The sequence below is a fragment of the Xyrauchen texanus genome, chromosome 10 (assembly GCF_025860055.1).
Source record: "Xyrauchen texanus isolate HMW12.3.18 chromosome 10, RBS_HiC_50CHRs, whole genome shotgun sequence".
Taxonomy (NCBI): Eukaryota; Metazoa; Chordata; class Actinopteri; order Cypriniformes; family Catostomidae; genus Xyrauchen; species Xyrauchen texanus.
In genome coordinates, this window is record NC_068285.1 from 33565926 (window position 1) to 33592360 (window position 26435).

Genomic DNA, 26435 nt, shown 5'->3' on the forward strand with positions numbered 1-26435 from the left:
GTAAAAAAGTAGGCTATATAAATTCATCCATATGCCATACTCCCATCGAACAGGGGCGAGGTCAGGCGGGTGGCATTGTGTGGCAGCTGCCATCCTAAAAATGAGCTTTGCCACACCAACTCGGACCCCGCTCACGTCCAGGAGGGGGTACGCAACGGCTTAACCCGTCCATGTCACGCAGGGTCCATAACAACGTTACGCCCATATCTGGCAGGACACAGGGTTCAGCCTCAGTAGACAAAATTCAACATTATGAGGTCATGTGACAACATTGTACTGTTTTTATAATTTGATATTGTACAATGTTTCACTTGCAATGTACCACTTTTAAGAAATGTGTTAATTGTATACACTGCACAGTATGCAATATAGTCTTCTAAAAGGACTAATAAAATACATTTGACTTTTTTTTCATGCAACATGCCTTAATTGTACATTTTGATTAAGAGTAATTTATCGCCACCTGTTGGTCATCTGTGGTGTTACACTTCAGATTCTCCAACAAGTTGTTAAATTATAATTTAATTAAATGTTTATGTTAATTAAGAAAACACAGCTTTGTCTGAAATTAAAAGGAGCCAAAGAGAGATATTCTCATCCCAAAACCTTTATTCACCACAGCTTGTTCCCAAAGTTACACGTGTTTAGGGAGTAAAGCACACAGCTGGAAGAAAAAGGTGTGTATGGCCGGTGTTTGACATTTCATGCAAGAAAATTGGCAAATTCTAACGCTGTCCTACCACATTGCTCTGGACACACACACTTACACACATCATTCTGTCGTGTCCATTTTAACCACGTCTGTATATCCCCCTTTCAAACCCAAGTGTATAGGTTAAATCTAGGTTCCCTATGGCACACTTTGATTAGAATAAGAGAGTCACTAACAAACATGTCTCAAGCAATGAGAAGGTTACCGAGTTCAAATGGTCAAATAAGAGTCAAGAGATGGTCACATGGATTCTGTGTGGCTCAAACCACAGATTTAGTAAGCTCCTCGTGAGAAACATGTCTTTATTTTTTTTAATAAATCACACCGAGCATATCCTTAAAGTGTGTAAACTGTGACGTACACAGAACGGGGCAGCAGGGATGCGAGCCCCTGGCTCTGCCCCTTCCATTCACAAATCTAAAGGTAAAAAGTAGACATTTTAATAATTAAATTAAAATAGTTAAAATAAATCCAAATTAAAATCTCCTAATAGTCTCACAATAACAGTAGCAATGCGTTATTATGAGACGTATGAGACGAAAATTAAACAGAGGTGCCAGTAACAGCGCGCGCTACAGCAAATAGGGGGCGGGCTCTAATCACAAGTGATTCTCTATGTCATACTCACTCCGAGGTGCAGAGCCCTTGAAGTGGGTACTCTGAATGGGACTGTATGAGTGTGCCATTCGTCTTGTGGAAGGGACCATTCATTTTCTCACTTTGTTGGAACAAGCTTTAGGGTGGCGTCCCCTCCCGCAGAAAGTGCCCTTTGAGGGAGCAAAAATGTTGCTTTTAATTTTTCCCGGAGCATCAAAGTGGCGTCATGGAGCATCAGCTGTTCATTGTGTCAAGTATGCAAAAACATGTTTATATATTATTATTTAAGCGAGTCAAGACCAAGCATGCAGGAATGTCCTTTTTATTTTCTTCCTGCAATGCAGGCCACAGGTATAATAAATAATATGTAACTAAACATGTTTACATACTTTGAACTCATGTTTGATGCTACAGTAATTTAATAAATACTTTTGAATCCAGAACTTACATTGCTTGCATTTCTTTTGTTTATTTATGAAAGTTAGCATTTTGGCTGAGTACTCACAGAATGACGCAAACACATCAACGCAGAATTATAAATGCAAACCAACACAGGTCAGATAAAATGTCCACTCTGTGAATTGTGTTGTGTTGTAAATTCATCAACAGATTAATTCTCGACTGATACCACATTTCCGATATCACATGGCACACCTGCAGTTTAGACAGTTTTATTAATTATTATGGGAGCGGTCGCATCCCTTTCAGTGATAGAAATGTAATACGCCTTTTATAGAATACTGCCATTAATTGAAGGAGCTTTCTGATTCAGGCAAAGCCAGTTTGGTATTTTTTTAAACTAGGAGACCATGGTATTACCATTTTTTGGACATGTGGGCAACCATTCAAAACCATGACGAGGTCAGAATGGAAGCAGCAGAGATAAAATGGTAAAGTGAGTTTGCAGAGATGAGAGAAGTGAAAAGATTGATGAGACAAGAAAAAGATTAGAGCACTATAACGAAACAAAAAAAGACACTGTGCCATTACCAGGGATATCATGGTACTGAATGATGTCATACTACTCCAAGATACTTCCATGGTTTTACTATGACACAAGTCAAAAACATGGGATTATCACAGACTATGTCTGAAGAAATGTTTTTTTTTTTTAAATATGGTGCTTTTTGTATGGAATATAACAGAATAGGCTATTATTTGTCAACAAGTTTGACAACAAAAATTATGTTTATAATACAAGAACAATGCTGAAATAGTCAAAATGAATAAATAAGTAAAATGTTAAAAATCTGTTTTTATCATTTCAGCCCTGTCCCTGCTGAGGTCTGTGCACATCACTGTGTGTAAGTGTGTGTCTGTGTATTGTGAACATACAGTATACTACATGACTGTATGAAGAAAGAGAAGGAGTAAGAGTTGTCTTGTAAATGCTTTGCTAGTTAACTGTTAGAGTCATTTATATTGTGTGTACCTTTGTGGCTTTACTCTCTTCACTTTGACAAAGAGACACAAACATGGTCATAGGATTTAGAGAAGACATTTCTAGTCAGCAAATTAACAAACACCAAGCCTGGCACAAGATAAACTGTAGCAGATTTGATAAACAGAGAGAGAGAGTAAACGAGTAAATCCACTAAAGGAGAAAGATACAGTGAGAAAATTATAAAATGGCACACCGCAATACTTTTTATCATCTCATATAAAACAAATAGGAAGTATTTACAAAAAAACACAACAACCACTTTCATTTGTTCGGTTTAAAATTGAGCAAAACAAAAAAAAAATTATACTTTTGTCTTATGGACTCTATCAGGGGAGGATGCTGATGGTAACGGGGCAGGGTAGATTCCCTTTCTCTGGGCAGGGTGAGCAGGGTGGGCAGGACAGGGGGTGGTGCACCAGAGACTCCTCTAGAGGGCTGCAGTGGTAGGATGAGAGGAGGTCCCTCGGGGGACAGAGGGTCACAGCTAAGGGAGGAGGAGCGTTTGGGATGATAGGATTGTGGGGGTAGAGCAATGTGCTCATGCTGTCAGTTCTTCCATCAGCTCTTTGTTTCTGCGCACCTCCTGAGCGTGCTTCTCCTGAAAGAAAATCAATTAATTTATATTAACATAGTAATTCACATGTTAAAGTTGATGTATTGCCAATGAAAAATAGTATTAAATGGACACCCAAAAATGAAAATGTTCTCATCATTTACTCACCCTCAGGCCATCCCAGATGTGTATGACTTAATTTCTTCAGCAGAACACAAAAAAAAAGATTTTTAGAAGAATATCTCAGCTCTGTAGGTCCATACAATGCAAGTGGATGGTGATCAGCACTTTAAAGCTCGAGAAAGCTCAGACAATCATAGTAAAGGTAATCCACTCAACTCCAGTGGTTAAATTAATGTCTTCTATAGCAATATGATCACTTTGGGTGAGAAACAGATCAATATTTAAGTCTGTTTCACTATAATTGTTCATTTCCAGTTGCTCTCCAGAGCACGTTAATGAGGGGAATCAATTCATGCTGCGTCACACGACAATAAGCGCGCTGGCATGTTTAAATGAGAGCAAAACCAATGGAGCTTGTGAACAGCATTCTCTTGAAAACAAATCGAGCTGCATTTCCGGTTGTACCACATCAGTTCTTGCGTGACTGTGCGAGTTGCGCTTACGTCACGCGAGAGGATGCGTGACCTGATTCCCTTGTGGACCAACAGAGCTGAGATATTCTTCTAAAAATATTTGTTTGTGTTCTGCTGAAGACACATCTGGAATGGCATGAGGGTGAGTAAATGATGAGAGAATTTTCATTTTTGGGTGAACTAACCCTTTAACCCTTTAATAGTTGAATTACTAGATCCTTCCTTCCTTCCTTGCTTCCATTCATTTGTCCATCCATCCATCCATCCTTCCTTCCTTCCTTCCTTCCTTCCTTCCAATATATCCAATCCATCAATCCATCCTTCCTTCCTTCCTTCATCCACCCATCCATTCTTCCTTCAGTCAGTCTGTCCATACGCTTCATCCATCATCCATCCTTCCTTCCTTCCGTCCTTCCTATCAGTCAGTCATTCAGTCAATCCATCTTTCCTACCTTCTTTCCTTCCTTTATTCAGCACACTCAAGCATCTCCTCCATAGACATTTATCCATCCATACATCCATACATACATACATCCTTCTTTCCAATCAGTCAGTCATTCAACCCATCCATCCTTCTTTCTTTATTTATTTCTTTCTTTCCTTCCTTCCTTCCATCCATCCATCCCTTCATCCATCCATCCTTCATTCCTTCCAATCCATCCATCCATCCTTTCTTCCTTCCTTCCTTCCTTCCTTACTTCCTTACTTCCATCTGTCCTTCCTTCCTTCCTTCCTTCCAATCCAATCCAATCCATCCATTCATCTGTCCTACCAATCAGTCAGTCATTAAGTCAATCCATCCATCCTTCTTTCCTTCCTTCCATCCATCTATCCATCCTTCCTTCCTTCCTTCCTTCCTTCCTTCCAATACATCCATCCAACTCTCCAGCCTTTCTTTCTTTCTTTCTTTCTTTCATCCATCCTTTCTTCCTTCCTTCCTTCCTTACTTCCTTCCTTCCATCTGTCCTTCCTTCCTTCCTTCCTTCCAATCCAATCCAATCCAATCCATCCATTCATCTGTCCTACCAATCAGTCAGTCATTAAGTCAATCCATCCATCCTTCTTTCCTTCCTTCCATCCATCCATCCATCCATCATTCCTTCCTTCCTTCCATCCTTCCCTCCTTCCAGTCAGTCCATTCAATCCTTCCTTCCTTCCTTCTGTCAGTTCCTTCTGTCAGTCAGTCAGTCTATCCTTTCAGTCTATCCATCCTTCCTTCCAATCAGTCAGTCATTCTGTCCATCCATCCTTCCTTGTTTCTTTCCTTTCTTCCTTCCTTCCATCCATCCATCCATCAGTCCATCCATCAATCCTTCAGTTATTCTGTCAGTCAGTCTGTCAGTCCATTCAACCCATCCAACCACCCATCCTTTCTTCATTCCTATCTATATTCCTTCCTTCCTTCCATCCATCCTTCCTTCTTTGCTTCTTTCCTTTCTTACTTCCTTCCATCCATCCTTCAGTCCTTCCTTCCATCCATCCATCCAACAGTCCATCCATCCCTCCACCAGTCCATCCATCCTTCGATTAGTCAGTCAGTTCATTCAGTCAGTCAGTCTGTCAGTCATTTCAGCCCATCCTTTCTTCCTTCCTATACATAGGCAAAGATCTATATTCCTTCCTTCCTTCCAATTAGTCAGTCAGTCAGTCAGTCAGTCCATCCACCCTTCCTTCCTTCCTTAATAAAATCTGCTTCTGCTTGTTATTTGTTCTTATTTTCTTATGTACTGAGTAAATGATGATAGAGGGAATTTGAAAACACCACTAAATCTCATGCTTTCTCCATAAAAATGAAAATTAAATTAAATCAAGACTTCAAGCTTCTAACAAAGCAACCCTGAGAACTCTCACTTTCTCATGCAGTCTTTCCAGCATGGCTGCAATGAGCGCATCACGGTTTTCCTTGATCTGCTCCATCTTCGTGTTGAGTTTTTCCTCTGCCATCTTGCTGAAGCTGCTGTTCTCCTCCATGGCCTTTAGCATGACATCCCGCTCGTGCTCGCGCTTCTCAGACAGGGCCCTAAGCACTTCAGCCTCCTGGGACTGCAGAAGAACAGAGAGAGATGGATGACATCTGTTTATTAATTCATAAGGTATATAATCAAGAACTCCCTGCCTACAGGGAAAGAAAACTAGCCATAACTAAAAACAGATGACATGAACAGAAAACATGAACATTTAACATGTGCCTCATCTATAGGATGGGTGGAACCTGAATTATATATATGATTTAATGATTCATATCTGAGGTCTTCAGTATATAATATTACAAATATCAAATAGAAATTCTGATACATAAGTATGGGATAATGTGCATTCAGCCACATTATAACAAAAATAAACTCCAACAGGGCTATCAGGACCATGAAACAAAGCCACTTATGGAAGTAAATTCATGACTAAAGTCTTTGAAGCATAAAAGCATGTTGAATTGCTCAAATTGAAAAAATAAGTGTATTGCATTATCAGTGCTTGCATTTAAATTCATTGCATTTACAATCCATGCATTTTGGGAGGCTGAAATTTAACATGGTTGTATTTTTAAGCATTGAATATTTCATTTGGAAACATTTCACAACTAATTTAACTAACAAATATTCAGCTTTTCGACATTTGCAAAATATTCAGTTAATTTGAAAATACCATCTACATTTTTTCATCAGGTCATTTTTTTCCCATTCTATATTGCAAAACAAAATTTGCTTCCTCAAATTCAGTTGGTTAGAAATTCAACCTTCCACATCCAGGAACTGCAGGAAAAGCAGCAGAATACTGATGCACAATCTTCATCTGAAGCTAGTCGTTCTCACCAGTAGATGGTGATATGCAACTGGTGTTGACTGCTGAAGACCAAAGCTACAGGTAGAGAGAACAGCTGTGCACGTTTTGATTTCTGGTTCTGATTTCTGTGTAGGTAGGCATTACGTATAATGTAGTAGGGTGACCAGTCCCGAATTGGAAACTTTTATGTCTCCTTTCATCTATTTGTCCATGGCTGGGTTTCCAGAGGCACTAAGTAGAACGTTAGTATCACTAAAGTAGTACTTCATCTCTATGGCATGTTTCCCCAAAAGCATCAAAATAGTTAAGTAAAAACGTAACATAAATTAACGAGGGCTTTGAAAGTCATTAGCGCTACTTCAATGTATCTTTCTCACATTTTCACAGTTTATCAGAGAATAATGTTTAATACTTGTACTGATATATTTGGATCATTGGATTGCTTACAGAACACCTGCCAAACTCAGGATGTGAACTGTGACCCTCGATTGGACATGATGTCTTCTGGTATTAGCATTAGCAGTTTCCATAGCCATGTGTAAACCCTTGAGAGGGACAAGTCTACATGATTTTGAGAATCAGTCAATAATTCCCATTATGGTGGTGTATTTTGGCATTTCGGTGACAAAATTGATGTACAGGTGGGACCATGGTCTTTGGGGTATTGGCAGTGGTGGAGTAATCCTGTGGGCAGTTCCCTGGGGTCTTAGATTGTGCACACACTTGACAAGACTTCACATAGTTAGTGTAAAACAGTTCAATGGAAAGGAGGAGGCTTGACAATATAAATAATAGTTTACACTTACACGCCGGTTCACCGATATGCCGTAGCTTGGTCTCCGGCCACTCCTCCACCCTCTAGTGGATGACAGCCACGCCTCCCGTGCGGATCGGAGGCAGTCCTCCACCCCCTGTTGGACGGAACGCCCCACCGTGTTCCGTCCAACAGAGGGGGTCTCCCCCACCCCTGGCAGCGGTTCTCCCGCTCCAGGTGGTCGGCAGTGAGTCCCTCCCTGCTCACGGTCTCTGGCCCTGCCGCGTTTCAGTGGCTGGTAGGGGTCTCCTCTGCCCATATGGTATGACCAGATATTCATAGTGGTGGTGATGAATGCAGTTTTCCACTCGTCTCCTTCTCTGATCTGATGAGGTTATAAGCACTTCTTAGATCGAGCTTAGTATAAATCTTAACCTCACAGAGTTGTTCAAGGGCTGAGGGGAACGGTATTTCAAGGTGACAGAGTTCATTCCTCCATAGTCGATACATGGACATAGACCTCCATCCTTTTTCTACACAAAGAAAAAGCCTGCAGCTGCTGGAAAGATGGAGAAACGGATGTAACCGGAGATAAGGGCTTCCTCAATGTATGTTTCCATAGCTACGGTCTCGGGGCATGACAATGGATAAGCCTTGCTTCTCGGTGGAGCTGTAATAGGTAGAAGTTCAATGGCACAGTCCCATGGACAGTGAGGAGGAAGTTGAGAAGCTTTGACTTTACTAAAAACTTAATGAATTCTGCATACTCCTCAGGAATCATGATTACTGTTTGGAATAAATGGCTTTCAATGCTGGTTTAAGACAAGGCATGTAGCACAATGTTTATAAAAGAAACTTGGCCATTTTGTGAGCTCACACTGGTTCCAGGATATAGAAGGATTGTGGATGACCAGCCAAGGATGACCCAGGATAAGAGCATGATTGGGTGAGTTTATGACATACAGGCATACATGTTCTCCATATGAAATAGTCCAATCTTGATGTGGCAGGGAGGAGGGCAGGGCCAGATCATGATGCTGCACACCCGGCCCTTAATCAGGCTAATCAAGCCCTTGAGGGAATAAAGGTGACTGGAGATGGCAGTTCCAGAGAGAGAGAGTTACGGGCAGCTGAAGAAATGGGTGAAGATCAGTTTTCAGGAGAGGGATCCCTCTGGTGGTTAGTAGAATCAACCTCAGATGTTACACTGTGAATGGTCTGTAGCCATTTCTTGCTGTTTGAGACTGAGACAAAACCTTAGCACTGACTAAATTAAATTCTCCTTCAAACATACTTGACTTAATTGTTTAGTGTTTTACAAGTACAGAAACTTAAATATAGAGAGTGCAAAATAATCAATCCCATATCCATACCACATTTTGAAATAATAATGACACTTACTATTAATATTCACGTTAAGATAAATTCTAGTCATTTCTGAAACTCCAACACACCAAAGAATATGCATTTTCCAATTCCCTGCTTTGTAGTAAACACCATTTTAATATTTCTTTTTATTAACATTCATTATACATCATATTCATTAAGTTATTATCTGTCAACTACAAATATGAATTGTCTATTAGAGGAACACATGACATGGTGTTTCTCCATGAAACAAGTTGAATTCAGTGTTACTGTGTTAAAGTTCTCTTTAAGTCACACATATAGATAAAGGACTCACGGATGACTTGTTGGGCAAACAGAATAATTTAGCATTTTATTTGATCATGTTTGTTCTTGTTTTTGCGTACAGCTCATTAAATTATGTATTGCGTCACTTGAGCACAGCTGATTGACAGGGCACTGTGCACATTGCAGAGGGAACATTACTTCTACCCAGAATATGTGTCCAAGATTTTGCGATAGCTCACCAGTAATTATATATACTGTATCAGATGCATTTTACAAGTTTCTTTGTTGCAACGCTATCAACATGTGAAATCTTATCGCTCACATGTGAATGGGTTCGAATTTCTAATTGCAAGTTTTTAATTGCAGATGTTAGTGCACTGCGCAGATCTTTGCTTCGTTTCACAAAAGCATCGTAAGCCTAGATCATAGAATACATCTTACGATTCATCTTAGTTTTGCCTCCTGTTTCCCAAAGCCATCATAACTTAATTAGTATTTGAAAATGCTCATAGATTTACGAGTGCTCTGGAGTAATCCTACAGAAATAAGAGCATCTTAATAGACAAATGCTGGGTTTCCCGATAACGTTGCAACTTTAGCTTAACGATCCTCTTAACTGATGTTGCTCTTTATTTTACGATAGAGTAACACCTGTTTCCTAAACCAGCAGGTAGAGAGCTTGCTATGAAGCTGAACTAAAGTGCTTCATTACGGGAGCCATCCAGTCCAAAGGTGCTGATCACTTTGGCCAGTATGTTTAAGTGTTTGTCTTCTCAAAATGAAAATAAGGTGGAAATACTGACAAACATGGACATTGTTTGTAACCTTGTCGAGGCGCCAAAATGTATTACCTAACTATTACAGAATTTAATTAAATAAATTAGGCATTATTATGCATCATGCCATTTGTTACCTCCTTGTAAAAAGACTATAGGCGAGCCAATTTGAACCAGCCATTGGTGGATGGAAGAAGAGGTGGAGGAAGAGAGAAGGAATCTCTCTAATCTCTCAAATCTCCTCTGTTACCCACATTTTAATTATTTATTTAAGTTTTAATATGCGTGGTCACCTTACTCACATCTTCTTAAATAATCTGTTTAATAAGAACATTTCATCTTTCTATTTCCATTACAATTATGCTTATCAGTGAAGGCTAATGTAATGTTATACTGTATTACGTGTCTTGTAAATTTAGACCTATAGATTACAATGACTTTCCAATTATCAAAATATTTTAATACAATTTATTAAATGTCCTTTGATAAACTGTGAAAGATGCCAGAAAGATATGTTTAAATTGCACTTAATGGATTGAAAGCGGTTAAAGAGCGTTAATTTATGAACGTTTTTACGAACTACTTAGATAACAATGCTTTTGGGAAACTACTTAAGTGCTTCTAATGTACTACTTAGTGCTTTGGGAAACCCAGCCAAGGTTGTTGTTAATAATAATAATAATGCATAAAATAGACATATAAATGGATGAATAGATTAAATAAAATCAGAGAGAGCAGAAAAGTGTAAATTCCTTTCTGACACCAAAGAGCGCTCTTGCCCACACCACGCATAGTTCAGCTCCACATTTCTGTCACCGTTATCACCTCTACCAGTACAGAGCAGACCTCTTAATTGGTGAATGTCCCTAAAACGCATGTTTCACATGCCTCCTTGTTTGCCGGTCTGCAATAACAAGGTAAGTTATAATCAATTAATGGCATTATATAGCCTCCACTGTGTTCATTGATCCTGGAAGCTTTCATCTCGACCCACACAGCAATTTGTGAAAATTAAACATTACAAATGCACATAAATGCACACCTGATGAACGAAGCATTGCTTGTGTAAAATAAATACACAATCGTTCTGCACAAAACTATTACAAAACAAAATGTATTTATGTTGTTAATTAGGATGAATATTGTCACGTTCCTGTGTTTGTCTGCCCCATGTTTTCCGTGTCACCCTTCACCGATCCTATTACATGTCACGTTTTCCCTGTTGAGTCTCACTGTCCGTGTGTAAAACTACACTTCCCACAATTCCCAGATCTTCTCACTACCATTATTGTGTCATTGTTTGCACCTGTTTGTCGTTTGTGATCCTCCTGTGTCTGTGTATATAAACCCTGTGTGTTTTCCACTCCTTGTCTATCGTTGTAAGTTGAATGTTGATGTTTCATGTCCGTGCATATGTTTACTCTTTGTCACCCGTGTTCGTTCGTTCGTTCGTTCGTTCGTTCGTTCGTTCGTTCGTTCGTTCGTTCGTTCGTTCGTTCGTTCGTTCGTTCGTTCGTTCATGGTAATCCTGCCCTTCGTGGATGTTTTGTCAACCTGTGTTCACCTGTGTGTATTTTTGTGTTTGAGTTTAGTCTTTTCCCATCGTGGACTTTTCGTTTGTTCCTGAGTTTGTTTACTTCTGTTTTTGCTTATTAATAAACTGCGTTTGGATCCTAAACATCAGTCTGCCTTCTCCTGCTTCCACACCAAGCGTAACAAATATATCTTTAAACATTTCCAGGGAGGTAAATTACAAATGTTTTGCACAAATGTGGTGGGGGCCTAGGTAGCGCACCGATTATTGACACTGGAGTTACAAGTTTGGACCCAGGGTGTGCCTAAGCAACAATGAGGAGGGTAATCTCCTTGTGGTCGCGATTAGTGTTTCTCGCTCTCAATAGGGTGTGTGGTAAGTTGTGCGTGGATCACAGAGAATATCATGAGCCTCCACATGCTATGAGTCTCCGTGGTGTCATGCACAGCGAGCCACGTGACAAGATGCATGGGCTGACTATCTCTGAGGTGGAGGTAACTGAAATTAATTGAAATGGGTCATGTTGTGTCGTGCTTCTCACCAAATTGGTTTGTTCCGCTCAGCAGATAATTGATAACGTTTTGTCTCTATTGAAGTACTTAATATCCAACACACAAACAACAGCCACATATGAGCAGTAATAGGCTGACCCTATCCTTCCGACTTCTGACCAATTGGCTGTTATGATCAATGTTACTTTCTACACCAGGTGCACAATGCGCCAGGCTTGAGGCTGTCTACACTGTAAATACAACTGTTCTAAAGGCCATTACACACGGGATGCAACAAGAGCGAGTATCTACTTAATTTTCAATGAGAGGCATGCAGAAAGCGGTTTTGCTAGTGGCACGGAGGTGGCACGCAAGCAGTTCTCGTGCACCCAAGAGGTAAAAATATTTTATCTTTTTCTGAGCCTCTGCAGCAGTCATTGAAAGGCTTATTGTTCACAGCCAATCAACAACAATTTACTGGACTCATATCAGATTGCTGAAAGCATCGAAGAAAAGATAATACATAATAAATACATTAATATATACACACAAAGATAAAGATCCCCCATTTAGCCTTAACAGACTGTAGGGGCAAGTGCTGTTAGCGAGCACCTATGAAGGCCGGAACGGTACACGAGGGGGTGGGTGGCCAGACTACTGAGCGTGGTAAAAATTAAACTTTTTTTTAAACCATTATGTTATTCCTGCAACAACTTAATGACAATTAGACAGCGGTGCATAACAGCAACAAGGATATCAATTATTGTGGGTGTGAGCTTCTTGGGTGTAAGAAGATTATATAAAAAGTATAAAGAGGTTTACGTGTTGGCAGGCTTATTTCATGTGCACAATAGTGCAGTGGAAGTGACAATGTGCACGTGACAATGCCCTTCGGTGTCAGAGAGGAAGACGAGAGTTTGTAAAGAGAAGGAATGTGGGAAGACCAAGATTTCCCCATTGATACGGTATAACATCCACATCATTCCTTCTGAATTGAATGTGGGAAGACCAAGATTTCCCCATTGATACGGTATAACATCCACATCATTCGTTCTGAATTGATTACAATATCATGCAGCCACTTTGTACCAATTCATGCACAAAGTAAGGCCTAATTTATTTTTCATTCATTAGTTTATTATTTTTATTGTAATATATTATTTAATTTTCTTTTTCTCTTGATTCTGCTCATTTCTTTTCAAATTGAAAAACAAATTCTAAAAACATACACAGCTGTTCTCTCTACCTGTAGCTTTGGTCTTCAGCAGTCAACACCAGTTGCATATCAGCATCTACTGGTGAGAACAAATAGCACCAGGTTGAGATTGTGCATCAGTATTCTGCTGCTTTTCCAGCATTTCCCGGATGTGGAAGGTTGAATTTCCAACTAAATTTGAACCACTGAATTTGAGGAAGCAAATTTTGTTTAGCAAAATTGAACGGGCTGAATTTTACCTGTCGAAGAAAAATTTATTGAATAATGAAATTAGTTGTGAAATGTTTCCAAATTTAATATTCAATGCTTAAAAATACAACCATGTTAAATTTTAGCCTCCCAGAATGCATGCACTTTAAATGCAACAAATTTAAATGCAAGCACTGTAAATTCAACACATTTAAATGCAAGCACTGATAATACAATGCATTTTTTTTTATTAGAGCAATTCAACATGCTTTTATGCTACAAAGACTTTACCTTTGAATTTACTTCCATAGCCAAGGAGTCACCACCCTAAAGAGGTTTATTTTGCGATAATGACTGGCTTAATATACATTTATGTATTTCGTGGCTACTTAAATAATTAATAAATGGATATGACATTTTGATTTGAGTGGGAATTATTCTGTTACGGTATTTGACAAGAAAGAGACTTGCACAGGTATGTAGGAAATACTGCATTGGACAACAGTCAATTATAAAGTTTAGCTCAATAGAATCAAGTATTCCAGAGAGCTGTGTTACAAAATAACACCTGTATGTACAATTTGTTTGTATGAACTGTAGGTCACTTACTCTCCTCCTGTCCTCTGCTGCCTTCAACTTCTTCTGGATGTCCTCCAGTGACACATCCCTCTTCTTGGGAGGAGAAGTGATGCTGTAGCCTCCAACAGTCGTGGGTGAGGGTGGCTTAAGGATGACCTCAAAGGCCTGGCCAGAAGCCCGTTTATTAATGGGTTTAACCTCCATGTCTGAGCATGCAAGACACAAAGTGAGATGGATAGCCATTATATAGAGACTGCAGTATGTCAGGCAACAAAGATTCATCTGCACACTGGTGAGTTTTGAACATCCGGATGCAAGAAGTCAAATGGACAAACTGGCTTCTGCTCATGAAATGAGCTTGTATAACTTTGTTATACAGACATCCAGAGCATTTATCATGCATTTATTGATCCATCTTAGCTGTGAAAATGTCTAACAAATTTTTCATATTGCTTAACAGTACATAGGCCATATAAAGGGCAATAAAGAGTTATATTATGAAATTAAATCAAAATGAGAACCTTAAAGTAATAGTTCACCAAATTTTTAAACTTTCATGTTGTTCCCAACCCATATGTCTTCTTTCATACTTTGAACACACATGGAGATGTTAGACAAAATGTTAGCCTCAGTCACCACTCACTTTCATTGTGTGGAAACACATGCAATGGAAGTGAATGGTGACTGAGACAAACATGCTGCCTAACATCTCCCTGTGTGTTCCATGGAAGAGAATAAGTCAGGTGAGTAAATGATTACAGAATTTTCATTTACGGGTGAACTGTCCCTTTAAACCAAATAGCATTATTGTAAATTCTTCTTCACAATTTCTCATTACTAATATAATATTTTCATTTCCTACCTTTAAACTCTCCCATCAGATTGCTGCGTGCCTCTGGGTAGAGACAGGAGCAGATGAGGGAGACAAGTGACAGCTCCTTCATCTTCTCTTTGTATGCTGTGGGGGATACATAAAATATATATATACTATTCGAGATTGCATCTCTAATGTTGCAGAAAATAACCAAAAACGTCTAGAGCCTGAGGACTGATATAAAATATCAAATTGTATTTAAAAATATAGAAATATTATATATGTTTATTCAAATGTTTTTCCTAAATGTAGTTAATTTGTTAAAATCTTTAGAATTTTTAAAAATGGTTTAAGAAGACTTTTATTTCATTTTGGGGTGATTTGCTGGGTAAAATCATTCATTAAACAAATGTAAATCTCTTTTTCAGACAATTAATGGCATAATGAATCTAGAACATGGCAAAAGGTTTAAAAAAATTAAATAAATACTAGTTTAGCATAATGTAATCATGTTTGTCAATATTATTTATCATAGAGTGCTTCTGAAAAAAATATTAGGGGTCCCTGGTTTGGAACATGTTGACAAGGAAAAATGGATTTTCTTCTGTGCTTTCTAAGGACAAACCAGCATCCGTGTCCTCACATGCTCTGGTTTCCTAAAATACAATGTTCACCACAAGATCCACCCATCCCCCACTATTTTAACCATCATCTATGTGTTACATTATTTATTGAAATCCATTTTACCCAGACTACACTACTGGGGGTGTGTGTGGGTAGTGAGTTGTGGGTAGTGAACAAGTGAGTTGGCAAGATCAAAGCAGACTCAAGACGAGACAGACGAGATGGCTGTTCAAACTGGAACTAATCCACATCCCAAAATTTTATTTTTAACACTGCAAAAAAATCGATATCTTAAAGTTTATTTTGTTGTTGTTGTTGTTTTTTGTTTTTTTTTGCGTTGTTTTACACTTAAATATCTCAACATCCTGAAAACAAGATGAATTTACTTGAAAAGCAAACCTTCGCTATATATAAGAATAAATCTTGAATTAAGTATTTTTCTCAACCCATTGGCAAATTGTGCCATTGTTTTAAGCAACTTTTATGTTAGACTACGCTTAAAACATAACAAATATGGAAACACTTTACAATAAGGATGTATTCTTTAGCATTAGTTAATGGTTATGTATCACTAACAATGAACAAAGTTTTTAACAGCATTTATGAATCTATTTAAATGTTAAATTATAACCAACACCAACCTACTTTCTCCAGCTGCTCTCCGCCAAAAGGGCGCCTGGAAAAATCTGATCAACTCCTCCACACTCACTAGCAAGCTTATTAATCCTTCCTCACAAATAGAGGATGGCAAAAACTAGGAAGAGAATGAGGAAAGAGAATCACTGTGTTCACTCCCACTAGGACTAGAAGCCCTCAAGCATGCTGCTTGTCATTTAGGGGGCTTAAATTAGCAGACATGGAAAGTAACAAATTACAACTACTCTTGTTATAGTACTTGAGAAAATTTTTCACATTTTCTACTTTTTTTAAGTATAAATAAATAATAGTACTTTTACTTGAGTTGATTAAAAATGAAGTATTCAACTTCGCTACAGTTATTTTTCACTACAATTACAAAGTACAAAAAAATTAATAATATTTCTGAAGAAATCAATCTGTTTATAAACTAAAACATGTTGTGTGCGGTGCAACGCATAAACTGGCGCCGGTGTCCTCTCTTCTCTAGCTTCTCCAAGACTTCTCTAAGACTACTATACAAAAATATCCCTGAAATTCAAAATATGTTGGGCAAAAAATGCCCACGCAATGTTTTATTAATAATATCTAATATAGTTACAATTACATACATTACGATCTTCTTTGACTTTTCACTGAACATAATTTGTTTCTCCGCCATCCGGTTCCTCACACCATCATGTACACAGACGGGCTCTCCGCTTCTATCAATCCGCATCAGTTCGGTATTGTGCTCCCACTTTAAATTCCACAACCTTTCGCCCCTCTTATTGAAAATAAAGTGTCCTAGCAGGTAACACTCTCACCCACGGTAATGTACTGTACTTCCCTGACCTGTTCTGCTGTTTATCTTTCTGAAAAGCCTCACCCGCTAGAGGCCAAAAGTGCACAAGTGATGGATGTTATATAAAGAAGGTATGAGAAATCACAAAACATAATGTAACCAAATGCTACAATTTACATAATAACATCTCAATATGTTAAATAACCATAATGTCTATTAAGACTTTATTATTACAACTGTAATACAATAATACATATACAGAACAACCATTTTTAGTGTTTGAATCAATCAAATCTCTCACTCAACGCTGTGAAATGTTTATTTGTGTTGTTATGGAGAAAATAACAGGTTGCATAATAATCTTATTCCATATATGGATAATTGCTGCAATATCATAGAGGATACATTTCCTTGATATAGCATTATATTACTTTTGTACAGTATGTTAACTCAATAGCCAAAATATCTGGACATATGTGAATGAGAATAAACATGAAATAGGAACGTTTTAGTCACAATGCACATTATGTAGTTTAGAGACGATTTAGACACGTTTAGAATGTTGCAAATGGCCTTTTTTCTGTTTAAAAACAAGTTTTATTCTTAAAATGTTATGTTTCTCCAAGAATCATCTTGCAGCAATGCAGGTCTTTGGCATTTAGGAGCTGCTAGTTTAGGACCTGTGAGGAGTCTGTTTCTTAAACTAGAGACTGTGATTTAATTGTCTTTTTGTTGTGCATCTGGGTCGTCCACTTCCCTCCCCAGTAATGTATGGATGAAATAGATTTCATCTCTCTAAAACAATAGACTTTATGAGAAAATTGAATTTCAGGAGAAATGTGTTTCTTTTTGCCTATTTTTAAATCCAAATTTTGACTTGCAAGTTGTAAGAACTCAATACCTCAGCAAATGGGGGAAAAAAACACTGTATTGTGATTTCCGCATGTAGTGCAACCATTTTCATTGTTCCAATAATAAGACAATTTTCTTGAGTACCAAATAAGCACTTTAGAATGCTTAAGGAATAGGTGACACAGTATATGTTTGCCATCATGGGTAAAGAAAAATTGAATAAATAACACTTAAAGCAATTATTTCAAAACGTAATAATAATTTGCAATTAATGATTTTTGAACAATTTAATGCATCATTGGTGAAAAGAAGCATCCATTTAGATTAAGAACTAAAATTGTGTTAGAAAAATGGAAGTGTATATAATAAATATAATATAATTTTCATAAAGTAACTTGTTATGTAACTACTTGAAAAGTTTTTTGGAAAATTAGTTATTTACTCTTACTTGAGTCATAATATATCTCAGTACTTCTATGTGTACTCTAAATTAATTATTTCTTCAGTAGCAGTAATTTAATTTAAAGGTGCAATTTGAAAAAATGTTCACGTATTATTTGCCTTTTTTTTTGCCAATATTTCAACGGCTTGTAACGCAACTTAAAAAACAAGCCTTCCTTTACTTCCTAGGTTGCCTATTAAAGCTTGTAGACTGATTTTCATGTGAAGGGAGTGGGTAGCTATTGCCGGGAAAATCCAAAGGATATGGCATTTATGTGCGCTCCTGAGAGCCTTGCCTCAGACAGTAGCTTCTCTTCCACTATTCAACAGCGACAACAAGCTGCAACACTAGGTAATGTTATCTTAGAGATGGAATCCAACAAATGTCCAGCTCCCAGCACAACACCAACTACTAAACAAACTCAGAGTAAAAAAATGTATCTACTGATGAAGCTGATATCTGGCTAAGCGGGAATGTGATCGTGGTTGAGCAAAAACTAGAGTGAACATCAGCAGGGAATTTGATTCCTGTAGGGACCTTGTTCGGTTTTGGGGATCAAAACCGACCCTGAATTGGCATTCTTCTTATTAGGTAAGCTTACATAACTTCCAACATGTGAAATATAGTGCCATAAGGATTGATCTGTGTAATTTTAGCTAACTTGAGCTTGCCTGATAACACTGAGGAATTGCAAGCTACCTTGTGTAACGGGAGCCAGCTGGTAGATAGCTGTGCAGTGTGTAAACCTCACTCTCCTGACTTCAAGAGGTGCACTAGCGACTGACGCTAGAGGCTGTAGCCTTTAGCCTCCTTGTTAGCGCACCCGCCTCCCACGCCGGAGACGTCGGTTTGAGTCTCGTTCAGAGCAGGGTGACCAGGACCGGTTACACTTGCTTCGAAAGGTTCAAATAATTTCAACAATCTTCTCTTTATACTAAAAATCTGGTTAATGTCAATGTTAATCTTTAATCATTCAGCAAGTTAAAATACAAAAACACATTCAATTAATTCTAGACAATGTTCAAGATAATGCATAAAGACCCATTCATTAGTGTAACGTAACTTGGTTATACAGAATATATATATATTCTATTATTATAAAACAATAGCGCATCAATATATCAACATGACAGTTGTGATGGAATAACATCAATACTGAATTGTGTCAACATATTTATAACATACAGTCTATTTTATAAACAGCTACTGTCATCATCCACCAAATTTAGCTAACAGCTGTTGATAAAGCTGGCTAGCTAGCTAATGCTGGCGTAGGCTATCGTATAAATACAGTCCATGTATCATGCAAAGAAAAGTGATTACTTCAAACTAAATTCTTGCATAGTCAGACCAATATCCACACTTTGTTTTAGCCCTGTTCCAGCACTGGAGAGTCAAATATAAAATACATTCTCAAAGTTTGTAGTAATACAATCATAACTGTGTAATTGTAATGATGCTACCTCATCTGTCAGCATGATGTTGGTGAATCACGTTCAGCCTCTTTGTAGGATACGTTTTGCTCACTCGCATCCCTATGGATTGTGTACACGAGCACGAGCAACAGGTAGCTGGCTGCAGTTCACTTAATGGCCACAGGTGTCATTAATAACAAGGGTTTCTGAATCTTACATACTGCACCTTTAAAGGGCACCTATTATGGAATTTTGAAAATTACCTTTCATGTAGTGTGTAACATAGATTTAAGTGAACAAAAACATCCTGCAAAGTTTTATATATGAAAGTTCACCGTAAAAAAAGTTATTATCTCTCAAAAGTAGGAGTCGACTCTGAGTCAATTTAATGAATCGTTTTTCCAACGAGTCATTTTCCTTTTCGTTGTGATGTCAAGACGAAAAATTATTAAATTGGCCACGCCCACTCATTGCGCGCGCAGACACCAGGGAAAACTTGAAAACATCATGTCGACAACAAGACGCTGTGTTCTGAAGTGCATATCAAAAGCGACCTTTTTTCACTGCCCAGGGACGAGCATGTGAAGAATCAGTGGCTAGAGTTTATATTTACAACTATACCACACAAGTATAGCCCGAAACTTGTGCTGTGTTCGCGTCATTTTAATGACGATTGCTTTACGAACATGAATGCTTTCAAGTGAGGATTCGCAAGCCGGTTGATACTGAAGGAAGGTTCAGTACCAAGTTTATTTGGATCAGCTTCTTCCTCCGAATCACAACCTGTAAGTATTATTAATAATTGTTGCTTTTATGTGTTTTTTAGCATGCTTAATAAGTATTTGTGTGTGTTGTGTACGTTATGCTCAGCGCAGCTTCTAGGTCTCCAATATGTTTGTCGATGTTATTGGAGCTGTCATAAACAACAGAGCAATAACTTGTAGTAATGCAGTGCTTTACCAATATGTTTATGCGTTGGGATAACGCAAACAATAACTGATTGGGTGTTTACCACCTGTGACGAGGACTCGGGCTGGTTGGGATCCATGTGCGGTTTAAGGGGAGGTGTCAACTCGGGACGAGCAGACGGAGTCCGCAGACACACACAGTTAGAGGAGGACGGGCAGGCTCGTAGCAAGAACAGGCAGTGGGTCAGGGCAGGCAGCGAATGATCGTGGGCGGAGAACAGGCAGAGTAAACAAGGCAGGCGGCAAACTATCGAGGTCGGGAGAAACAGGCTAGACTGGTACACGAGATAAACAAGAAAACGGGTAGAACGCTCAGAAATGTGGCCGGGGCTAACAAGACTTCGCGAGGAGGGAATTCAGAGGCACGGTTTAAATAGACAGGGGCAATGAGAGGCAGCTGTGAACAATCAGGGCAATTAATACTCGGGCGAGTGCGATCGCCGCTGGACAGGGAGAGAGACGCCCTCGTCGGTGTTTGTGACACCACCGAACTTTGGGCTATGATCGCTAACATAAATCAACTCAAATTCCTTCTCTGATTTTGATTTTTTTACTACAAAGCGGTGATGGGCGTTCCGTTTCCGACAATCTTTGCACAGAGTATACCAATCACAACTGACTGGGTCATCTGACCAATCACCGCAGATTAGCGTCACGCAAAGGAGGGGTTTGGAAAAATGAGTCGTTGAACGAATCATTTGGGAGTCAGTGAGCAAATCAGGTAAACATAAATGCATATTATAAGACAACAAAAGTGGTTTTTGTCATTGCATGCATGTAAAACTGTTGTTGGGGACTCCCAAAACTATATTAGGAACATTTTTAAATGCCATAATAGGTGCCCTTTAAGTAAAAAATGTTCACTCTTTCCACCACTGTTAATTAGTAATTACTGGAGCAAACCATTCCTGCTGGTAAAGTAAGGGGTTGGCAATGGGGGTTTTGCATGGTGATATTTGGTGTTCATATTGTGTGTTCAAAGATATCCGCAAGCTTTTTCCTTATGCTGTCTAGTCAAAGTTAGATAAGGATAATCAGCTCAGTGAAGCAGGAAAATTCAGGTCAAACTGCTGGTGAGCATGTGAAAAGAATCTCAAACAGATGACTGAATCTGTGTGCTTACAATATTCTGATCTTATTGAGAATCAGTAGGAAAATACCAGAGGCTTGTAATAAGGAAAGAGAAGCCACTGTAGCACCCTCCTAGGACCACACCCTTGGCTTGACTTGTAGCTATTGTGGCCAATGTTGACTGATACTGATTAACTGATACTAGACAATAAACAGTATTTAAAAAACGGTTGTCCATTTGGTCACTGCAAATGGTCACAGCATTTTATCTACACATTATGTCACTGATTCTTAATATATCATACCTTAATAAATACAGTGGTATTGATGCATGAAAACATCTGTACTACCACTGAATACAAAGTAGACGAAATGTACATAACTTAAAATCTGTAGTCGGAAACATGGACCAATGGACAATGTAAATGTCTACTCTTTGTGTGGTTTCTTTGATAATGCATCAATATGCCCACCCTGGAAATCAATAATGGCCTCTCCCACCTCTCTCTCTCTCACACACACACATACACACACACACACACACACACACATGCTCTGTCCACTGCAGCTGGGCAGATGTCCCCAAAGCTGAGCTTTCACTGTTCAACAGAGTCCATGATTACATCCATTCACACTGCAACCACTTGATACAATATGTAACATTTATATTAAAATTACTTCTGGTTTTGGTCTTTCAGATACTAGTTTGTATGAAATATATTTCTCATATAGCAGTCATTAAACCCCAGAAAATCACAAATCTCACAAAGCTTTGGGTGGCCCCACCCCAGTGCTTTGCAAGTGCAACAATGCTGAATGTTTATTTAAGCACATACTGTTTTAGTTACTTATAGGCCAAAGACTAAAGGGGCTTGATTAGTCATTCTGCACTCACATATCCAGTAATCTTAGATGATAAACATGGATGGGTGGTACATGTGGAGATCAATAAGAGATTTAAGACAAAGACCTGGAACTTAAGGTTTTCCTACAAGCAACAGGCAGCTCTCTTTTTATATAAAGCCAATTCAGACAGGCAGGCATTATACTGTACCCAATTAACCAATCATTAATGAAAATGCACAATTAAAATTTTCATTAACTAAGTCAATCAATCATTCTTTAAGATGAGTCATATCAGGTCATCAATATGACACCATAATGAGCAAGTGATTATGCATAGACTTAAGACTTAACTGACATTATCTTGCACAGCAAAGCTTGATTATTATTTTGATCTGGATTGCTTTGGAGGGTTATGTTGCTGATAAATGCAACAAGGTCTTTCTGACAGGATTTAAAGCCCTATAAATATTCTAAGTGGATTGATTATATTGACTGGCAAGGTCTTTCTCATTAGCAGAAGTATTCCCACAGGCCTTTGTCAGGACATTTCTTATGTGTTTTGTGAAATGAAATGAAATATCTACAGACACTGCCCCTTATAACTGTATAGCATGTCAAGATTAACTGTACATAACTGAATTTCCATAATAGATCTCTTTCAGTGAGCTGTCATTGAACTTTTCAAATGACATGACAGCTTGAACAGAGACATTCACCCAGAGTCCATCAGTGCACTATTGCCCTGCCCTGCAGGCGTCTGGAAAATACAGCCATCATGCACCTTGTGCATGTTACATGCCCCGCTTTTGCCGCCTACAACATAATTCAACATCACAACAGCACGGAGACATACTCGGCGGCGAGACAACCACAGCCCTGACATATTTCCAGTTAAAACATCAATCATTTTATACTGCGGTCTGCCTTTAATATGGTGCCACAACACTAGAAACGGTGTGACCGATAGTATGCACACAAAGATCCTATATTTCAAATAAAATAATTAGTTTAATCATCAAGAAGATTTGTTTTAATGGTGAATTAGCTTATGCCAGTTAAATAATTACATCTAGGTTGGAGACTGAATGTCACAGGAATGCACTGAAGGTGTGAGAACCATGCATTTTCTTATTATTTACCCATCATAAATAAGGTAAATCTAAGTGCAGCCAGTGTGTAGTCTGTGATAAACTCACAAGCTAATGAGTCATGCCCCAAATCAGTGACTTCAACCAATTAATCACCCTGTAATTTGTGATAATTGCTAATAATTAAATGATTTTTCCCATGCAACAAGCATACCCACGTGGATAAAAACGCCCTGTTTCATTAACCAACACGTCGCATTTCATTATAACAGCTTTGTTTGACAATATCTACAGCTACATCTAATTTAATATCTCAAGATGGCTTGAAAAATCCGGTAAAGCGACTGTCAAAAGCTTTGAACTGTTCTGAATTCGACATTGTCAAGCTTTATTGGATTTTCTGAAGGTTGAAACAGAGCGCGAGCTTGGGTGGGGTCCTTCTGCATTATGCTGAAGATGCATGAACCGGCAGGTGCACTGTCACCATTAAAGCATATAAAACAATCCAATATGTTTTCTACAATGCATTCTCTATTATAACACAATTGGCTGTTGTTTTAATGAATGAAGACCACCTTTTCTGTGGGAAAAGTCACCCTGCGTGCACCTAAAATGCCATCTTTGAAAATAAAACAGCCTGGGTCTAAAAGAAGGCAGCAGACATATAGTCCTTAAATATCCCAGTGAGTAGGTGAAACCTTTTTATTTCGTTTCAAAAGCATCAGCCTATGAGGCTCTATTGTGCGATCAGAGTCTCATCTACCCCTTCGCGCGCATCTCTCAGCATCCTTTAAACTGCATCGCAGAGAAACAGTCCAGGATGCAAAACGACATGAGGGTTTGTCTTACCGATTGCAGTTTTGGACATGGCTGTAGTCGTTGCGATGGTTGGTGCGTCTCAGCTGTGTTCGGTGGCGAGGAACCTGTTCGCTCTAATAAGGCACTGAGTCAGCAGAACGGCGCACTATGGGAAAGAGTGCGCGAGAGTCCGGGGATTGTGAGCGTGCGTGTGTACAATCAGATTGGCTGCTGTTTGTCTCTTCACGCGCAAGTGAAAGGCTGTCGCGCGCTCACCGATCAGTCTAATGTACAGGAGGATGTCAACGGTGTGTAGCTCAAGATGACTAATTGTGTCTCCCCCCGTTTTGCAGCAGTGGTGCAGCCTGTTCATGTAGTTTTCAATGATTTATAGGCCCTAACCATTTATGGGGTAGCAAGTAGACTACATCAAGAGGCTGTGAATATTGGAAGAACCTATGGGAATTTGCATACAGTAGGCCTATATGGACCTTTATACAGTTGACTATGAAGCACACATTTTCATGATGTTATTATTAGGGCCCAAGCACAAAGTGCGTAGGACCCTATTGTTTTCGTTAGGATTATTATTATTATTATTATTATTATTATTATTATTATTATTACGACTTACGGGGCACTTTTGGGGCTCTTAACATGCTCAAAAACTCTTGAAACTTTGCACACGGGTCAGAACCTGCGGTCATTAGGGCCGGGCTGAAGCTGGTACCCGGGCGTGGCGGAACAGGGTCCGAAATCTTGGTCTATAACTCAAACACGCTTGCATGTAATAATATGAAACTCGGTACACATATAGATCTCATCGTTTCATATATCCTTCATACTTTTACTTTTTACCCCAGACCAACAGGAAACCGTCTATTTAGGGTTGTTTGAAAAACGCACGCAATGGAATTTGGAATACTCCCAGAGAATTCCACCAATCGCCACCAAACTCGGTCAGCATGATGTCAAGACATTGAGCATGAAAAATTGCCGGCAGATTTTTGATATCTCTAACGGTTTGGCCGTGGCGAGGAAACGAAATGATGGCGAGAAACGAGAAACAGTCAGAGTGTTATAACTTCTGCACATTAATTGATCTCGATGAAACTTCAGCGGTGTGTTCGCTGTAAGAGGCCGATCGCATGGATGTGACTATTGTGAGTCAAAGTTATAGCGCCACCAACTGGCAGAAGGAAGTGTGTCACTTTCAAAATGCTTTAAAATCACCCACTTATTGTTACACGATTTACTTCAAACTTTATGTGTATAATGTAAACACCGGCAGATGTAGGCGTGTGAAAGGATTATTGATATCTTAAATACTGTTGTTGTGGCAGCTCTTCAAACTTGAATTTTCTTTTTGATGCCTGGTGCAGGGGCTCAGTAGCGCCACCTTCAGACAAAAATGGGGTATTGGTTTCATACTTTGACCTAGAGTCAGATATTTTGGTTTGAATGTGGAACACATTGCAAATGAACTTTGAAGCTCCAAAAAGCACACAAAGGAAGCATAAAAGCAAGGAAGTGTGTTATAACTTTTGCATATATTAACTGATCTCGATGAAACTTCAGCAGTGTGTCACATGGATGTGACTACTGTGAGTCAAAGTTATAGCGCCACCAACTGGCAGAAGGAAGTGTGTCACTTTCAAAATGCTTTGAAATCACCCTCTTATGTCTCAATTGAACAAACAGTTGATAAAGAAATCGGGTATCAATATATTGAATTATGAATTATTGCAGTGATCAACTTTAATGTCCGGTTAAGATGAAAATAAACTATTGCTCTGTCTAAGCCATTATCTTTCTGAAACACGTCACAAAAACTTACAGAAACTGATAACACAAACATGATGTTGGAAATATACACTTATCAGAATAGTTATATTAAACTTTAGTCTATTTCAGTTAAAGCCATTTCAGTTATAAAGCTGTCTCATGTAATTTCTCCTTTAATTCTATAATATAACCACTAGGTGGAGTTCTAAGCCTATTTTCTGTATTCTCGTTGTTTTAACGTTATGAAGAACACTTACATGTTGTTGAGAACGCAGTAAAGTGTGACGCATATTTCGTTCTGTGAGTTTTATGAGTACTCCGAGTCTTTATTAAAACCAACACATGAAACATATGTCTAAAGAAAGTAGGGATGGGCTGATCGATCCGAGCGTATCAAAACGTCCGAGAATGATGATCAAATTTCAAAATGCTTTGAAATCACACTCTTATTTTTA

The 26435-nt window shown here is 38.7% G+C and overlaps 1 protein-coding gene across 1 annotated transcript; it reads right to left on the reverse strand.

The window, feature by feature from the left end:
• Window positions 1-598: 598 nt before the first annotated feature.
• Window positions 599-24518, reverse strand: LOC127650565 (stathmin-2-like). Its single transcript, XM_052136065.1, has 5 exons — window positions 24247-24518; window positions 14720-14815; window positions 13888-14063; window positions 5754-5945; window positions 599-3351 (listed from the first exon to the last, which is right to left on the reverse strand). The coding sequence occupies exons 1-5, from the start codon at window positions 24263-24265 to the stop codon at window positions 3292-3294; spliced, it is 543 nt and encodes a 180-aa protein (XP_051992025.1). The 5' UTR covers window positions 24266-24518; the 3' UTR covers window positions 599-3291.
• Between the last annotated feature and the right edge of the window lie 1917 nt (window positions 24519-26435).